Source organism: Podarcis vaucheri (assembly GCF_965113315.1).
Source record: "Podarcis vaucheri genome assembly, chromosome: 4".
Lineage (NCBI taxonomy): Eukaryota > Metazoa > Chordata > Lepidosauria > Squamata > Lacertidae > Podarcis > Podarcis vaucheri.
Genome location: NC_138762.1, coordinates 67,422,348 through 67,429,055, shown reverse-complemented (window position 1 = coordinate 67,429,055; position 6,708 = coordinate 67,422,348). Strand labels below are relative to the sequence as shown.

The following is a 6,708-nucleotide window of genomic DNA, read 5'->3' as shown; positions in this document are numbered from 1 at the left end:
CCATCTTCCCACTAAAGCCCTTCTACCTTCCACATATCTGATCTAAGGTTGGGGATACTACAGAACAGATTTGGAGGAAGGGTGCAAAAAAAAAAAAGTACTGTTGCACAAGCGAAAGACCATTTGCAAAATGTTGGGTGTCATCCACACGCACACCATGATCCACATTTTCTACTGGTTTTTTAACAGCTCCGGCAAATTTTAGTTTTGTGTAACAGAATGTAACCAAATTTATTAAACATACTGATATTGTTGGACTCCAACTCTTAACATCCCTTACTGCTGGACATGCTGGCTAGGGCTCATGGGAGATGAGTCCCACAACCTTTGGAGGGCACCACATTGGCTATTCCTGTATTCAGTATTAAGAAAATCTCCAGGTGAGCAGAGCTATAGCAATTCAAAAGTAATTGCTTAGAGAAATCATAAGATACTCATGGCAATAGGCACTTTTTCATTTTTATTATATAAGCAAATAAACTTTAAACATATAAACTTCTGTGTATAACAACTCAATGTCTAGTAATAAAACCATGCTTAGAGTGAGGGGAAAATATTCAATAAATAAAGACTCCCTTCAGGGGTTTTTTTTTTCTCTGACTTGCCGGCAAGAGGAAGTAAAAGGAGCAACCCTACAATGTTCAGCTGAATACTGTATTTGAAAAGCCATTATTAAAACTGTAAAAAAGTTCTGCAACATCCCACTAATGAAAAATAAAATTATCTTTATCAAGAAAAATTAAAGTATTAGTTTTGCTTTTCCCATTTCAGTTCTTGACAAATGCAATTGGATGCTCCCTTGCAATGATCATCATAATCAGAGATATCACCTTCAGTACTGCAGCTCAGATTTCCAGGCCCTATTTAAGGAGAAATATATGTTATTATACGGAAGTAAGTTTTTGTAACAAAGAGTTAATCCACATTTTAATTTATCCAGCGTTTCAAGAGAATGTTGCTTCTGAAGCTCCAAGTTCCATGGGACAGGAAAGGGGGAAGGCGAGCTCGCCAGGTGGCTGCATGGACTGAGAGAACTCCGCCACTCCACCACACGTCATGAGAGGAACATACCATATGCCAACTGATCTAAACATTTGTCAGAAAACAACACTTATCACAGGAACTTGTTTTAACAGAGTCAACCCACTGGTCCCTCTCAGTACTGTCTACACTTGCTGGCAGCTGCTCTCCAGGGTTTCAGGCAGGCAACATTACCAGCCTATACAGTGGTACCTCGGGTTAAGTACTTAATTTGTTCCAGAGGTCCGTTCTTAACCTGAAGCACCACTTTAGCTAATGGGGCCTCCCACTGCTGCCATGCCGCCGGAGCACAATTTCTGTTCTCATCCTGAAGCAAAGTTCTTAACCTGAAGCACTGGTTAGCGGAGTATGTAACCTAAAGCGTATGTAATCTGAGGTACCGCTGTACTTGGAAACTGAACATGGGACCTTCTGTATGTAAGCCAGATGCTCTAGCATCAAGCTATGGCCCTTGATGCAATCTCTCTGTGTTAAAAGGCTCTGGTTTTTTTCTTTTTGCCCCCAGTAAAGAAAACTCAATTGATTTTCTTTCTCTTTGCTCCTGGGCAAGGGAGGGAGAAAATGGCTACGGAAGCTGCTTCGAGAAAGGAGCTGCTCTGCTCTGGAGCATGCAAGACAGACTGCTTTCTACTTCTGGGAACAAAAAGGAGGTGAGGATGGAAACAGGGAAACAGCCTCTTTCATCTGGAATTGAGTTCTGTTCCATGAGGAAAGGTGTGCTCTGGTTAAGTGGACACACATTACCTCTGTCTCTCTAAGCATAGCTAAGAGACACAGAGAAATCAGACCATTTTCTGGCAAGGAAGCTATCTGCCTCAGGGAGGAGAGAGAGTACAAGTCACCCTAGTTGCACTGTGTTTATGCACATGGGCAAATGAAGAGCTGAATGCAGATTCGTCGTCCCGCTACCCCCCTCCCCCCGGTTTCTTTCTGCATCTCGCCCTGCTGTTAAACAGGGGAGGAAACAGAAAAAGGATGTGTGCTCCACCAGTCCCACTGAATTCATCAGTTGGGCAGTGTGGGCTGCCTATTTTGCTTCCTTTTTCAGGGACAGATTCCCAGAGGATAGACGCCTGCACTGTTCTCATTAGTTAAAGCATGTAGCTTCAAGCCTGACAGGGAGGAAATGATAGATACCTTTCGTTGTTGTGCTGTGCAACTGTGTTAATGGTAGCTGACCTTCCTGACCCTATTGGAGAAAGTAATGTGGCAGGGAGTGCATTAGAAGTTGACTTCCTCTGCTCCTGGAGTGAAGAGGAGACCCTTAACATTATATCCAGTGGCAGATTGGGCATGGGATACTCAGGTTTAAATACTCATTCTGCAACAAAAATATAATTGCCTTCCTGGGTCAGGACAAGGTCTTTCTATTCCCGCATACTACTTTAAGCAGTGAGCAGCTAGCTGTCATGAAGCAAACTAGGGAGCCTGGGATAATCATCTTTCAGGTTAACTTGCCTCACAGTGCAGTGAAACTAAAATGCCACTCTGACCTTCTTAGAGAAAGGACAGACTACAACCGTCACAAAATGAATGCATTCAGTAATCAGAAGGAGGTACAGTGTGAACACTTGCATACAAAACGTTTAAAGATTAAAGCAGCACATTCCAGGATCGACATAAAAATCCACTCACCTTATCTTTCCTCAAAAATCCTCCTCTAAATTTGTTAGTGGTAAATCCCCTTGTCCCAGCATAACGTAATCGTTGGTATTTAGCCTGTATGTATAAACCCTTCTGTACTAAGTTTGATTTAAAGTGGGGCCGACCATCACTAAAGTGGGGCTGTTAGAGAAGAAAAGGAATGGCCATTATAACAATTTTCAGAATTCTGACCCTTTAATCTGATAGTCAATAATTTTAACGTGTACATATTACTGTATAATGTATTTTTTTTAAAGATACTGATCTTTTCTCCTTTAAGACTCAATACAGCACCACAAACCATCTTCACATGTTACAGTGGAAACAACTTTCAAAACATGCCATGTTTAGGAATTTTAAATGCAATTAATTCTCTACAAAATGCATCTCTAAGTCTCTTATAATTCAACACATTACAAACAGTAGAACAGATGCCCAGTGATACATCCATATACTGGATATGCCCATTTATCAAATGTCAATAAATCTGGATATTTTCTTTTGGATCCAGGCAAAAAACTGAGAATACACTGCTCCTTTATCAAAGCTGCTTCTGATGATTAAATGAAGCAAAAGGGGATTGACTGTGCCAATTTCCTCTCTCATCTATCTCATACTTTCAAATCCATATTTTTCTTTCCTTTTTCGGGGGTGAAGGTAGAGGTGTGGGGGTGGAGAATAAGCTTAGCCTTACAAAAACAATCTATTTTCACAGCAAGTTTTGAAAACAGGCAGTGTAGCCAAGAGATAATGTGCAGCACAACACCTTCTCAGAACTAATCAACAATTTTGTGCATCTTGTATAACAAATGAAGAGGATGCCAAATAGTGTAAAAGCAACATTTTGCAAATGAAACAATAACTCTATCTTAATTAACAGTGCCCAAATGCAATAAAAGAGAAGCAAGTTGTTCTCGATTAAATTAATTACTTTATTTCCTACTATTAGTAGAAACTAATTCATCCATGTACAGCTTGATGCCTTCAGCAGGTAGGAAGAGATACATGGCATCTTTGTTTATAATGCAATTGTTTCTGCAACTGGCATAAACAATGGCTTTTCGTAAGACAATGATGCTCTTTCTACTGCCGGGCAATCTTTCAAATGTAGTTAAACAGATACTGCAACCTGGAAAGGGGGTGTGGAAGAGAGAGAAATGAATTCTGCTACTCCATTAGAATTCAGCAAAATTAGAATTCATACCTTGAAGGGTCTTCGAAATGTTTCATGATGTTCAGTATTGTCTTCAAACCGATCATGTGCAATATCACCATGTGATTTTGAAGTATAATAATGATTCTGCATTAAAAGAAAATTACACTAAACATCTACACACTTAAACTCTTACAATTTTTTTATGAATTATACTGTAATTTGTCAATTATAACTGAAACAGGTATTGCACTCACACACACCCTCTCTGTGGATTTAATGGTAGATAGGTAGCCGTGTTGGTCTGCCATAGTCAAAATAAAAAAAATTCCTTCCAGTAGCACCTTAAAGACCAACTAAGTTAGTTCTTGGTATGAGCTTTCGTGTGCATGCTACTGGAAGGAATTTTTTTTATGTGGATTTAATGGTTTACGTTAAGTGACAATAATACCATTTTTTGTTTCTGAAGCAGCCTAAATGACACATAATCCTTGCAGCATTTGTAAAAGAGGACCAAGTGAATGGCCAATGTTTATTAAATAGTGCTATGAATGCACATTTGAGCAGATATTCTGAACAAATAATCTCCATGGCGAATGTAGCATCTAGAATTATCCTTATTTTCCCTGATTACCTTTGAAAGGCCTTCTTCAAGCCCACCTTGCCCCCACTCCTAGCTGCAAATAGCTTTCCTTTTTTGATACTCAAGCTCCAGCCACATTATCTTCTCCATGACTCTACCAAAATGTGAAATAACTATGAAGAATAATTATTCCTAACAGTTTAACCTTCTATCAACAGCTGGGGTCTAATGCACTCCCCAAAATATTCATAAAACATTTGTGTCAGTCTTCCACAACTCTCGATGTTCCTGGTATACCTAAACAATGAGGTAAAAACTGCCATGTGGTGTTTTAATTTAGTGAGCTTTTGCTCTTACAGCATTTTGGGGGGGGGGGCGGAGGGGTCAGTTCAACCTCTTTAAGGATCAATGTAGCTTTGCGCAGTGTCAGTATCGTAGTCAATGAGGTTAATCCGAGGCGCGGTTATTGCTGATTGAATTCCCCCCCCCCCCAATTATTGAACAAGGATGAATGAGAAAACCAAAGAAACCAGCCAAATAAAGGTCCTAGGATTAAAAATGACCCACCAAATGCTGTTTAAATGTATTAGCTGCTAATCATGTCTACACATATTTAGTTCAAAACCTGTTCTGTCTATTTTGTGTGAAAAAGCATTGTAGAGGGTAAACACACAGTATCTGTCCATTTTCAGAGTAGGTAGTGGCACCCTCCCTGTGGAACACCCTCCCATCAAATGTCAAGGAAATAAACAACTATCTGACTTTTAGAAGACATCCGAAGGCAGCCCTGTTTAGGGAAGTTTTTAATGTTTGATGTTTTATTGTACTTTTAATTCTGTTGGGAGTTGCCCAGAGTAGCTGGGGAAACACAGCCAGATGGGTGGGGTAGAAATAATATATTTATATATATTTATATTTTTATTATAGGTCAATTACCCACTTACCATAACACCACCACAAAAGCCAGCAGGGATCAATAGTGTTCCACAGGTTCACAAAACCTGCATTTTAATCTGAATTTTAAAAACCATTTAACCCACTTCCTTGTGACTCAGAAGATGGATTGTACCAATCTAGTAATGGACTCAGATATTTTCCAAGGAAGCCATGAATAAAAAAACCCCTTTCTTTCCCCCAATCATAGCTATCATTCTGCATAAAACTTGCACATCTGGCTTTTGGGGTCACTGAGACCCCTGATGCATCTGCAAATATTTTCAAGCAACCATACCCTAACTCCACCAAACATGTAGTGACTGACATGTTTTCCTAAAGCAGCACATGATACATTGTGAGATTTGCTGTTATTGTTACTGGCAATTCCCCACTCACTATTATTGTACTGTTATATTTGTGCAACTGTTATGTTATACATAAATTATTGGCAAAATATTTTAAATGTCACAAAAGCTGTGGATTTATGTAGGTTTTAAACTTTACATGGTTCAGTACTGCTGACCCCAATGACGTCTGTGTAGAATGTACTACTTAAACTGTTTCACAGGGAAAGCAAACTTTTAAATGGTGCTATGCTTCATAATTTCCATGCCTTTCTTGGCATACATTTAAGTCCACTACTGGATTGGTAAAGAAATTATTTTCATCAACCAAGGATTATCCAACTGATATCCTTTGGCTAGTCACACTGCATAGTAGCTAATGTTAACTACAATTAACATTTCAGTATTTCTGTCCATTATATAGACTCTGATATGGGATACGAGAAACCACCGAAGAGCCAAGGTTTGTGATAATATGCTATTGAGCTATTTTCTGTATTAAAAAGTTTTACTGCTTTTATTAATGCTTTTCATTATTAGCTTGCTCTTTAATGTAGGGGGTTGCATTACATGGCAATGACTTACCATGAGCAAGGACTGCACTAGTACACAGTGCTGAATCTATTCCATGTCGCTCCACCCTGCCTGGATCGGGGAACAACAAACCATGAGCCTTGGCTTCTGAACCAGTGCCTGCATTTTGTTCCTCCCCAAAATCTCTTGCTTCCACTTGTGGCTTATTTGCAGAGAAACTAGTGCACTACTAGTGCTGGTTCATATAAAACGCTAAAGCAAAGCTTGTGACATGTTGCTCCTGGGCTCTGGGCAGGGTGGAACAAAATGGGGGAAATTCAGAAGTGTGCAGCAGCAGGTCTGCTTGTTCACAGTTATGCCATGAATACTGGCTTATCATGATGTGCGAAGAAGTCTAGGTTATATTTGCTCAAGAAATATAAGTTAGTGGCAGCCATATAAATATATATATATATATATTGAAATAAAATACT

The 6,708-nt window shown here is 39.4% G+C and overlaps 1 protein-coding gene across 6 annotated transcripts in view; it reads right to left on the bottom strand.

Moving 5' to 3' along the window:
• Positions 1-441: 441 nt before the first annotated feature.
• Positions 442-6,708, bottom strand: part of BCLAF3 (BCLAF1 and THRAP3 family member 3) — a 32,615-nt gene continuing 26,348 nt past the window's right edge. For all 6 annotated transcript variants that reach the window (XM_082220591.1, XM_082220589.1, XM_082220587.1 and 3 more), the window contains 3 exons: positions 3,890-3,985; positions 2,677-2,826; positions 442-860 (listed from right to left, as the gene is read on the bottom strand). In XM_082220591.1, the coding sequence (XP_082076717.1) occupies positions 846-860; positions 2,677-2,826; positions 3,890-3,985 (261 nt within the window). In that variant the 3' untranslated portion in view covers positions 442-845. The remainder of the gene's footprint in view (positions 861-2,676; positions 2,827-3,889; positions 3,986-6,708) is intronic.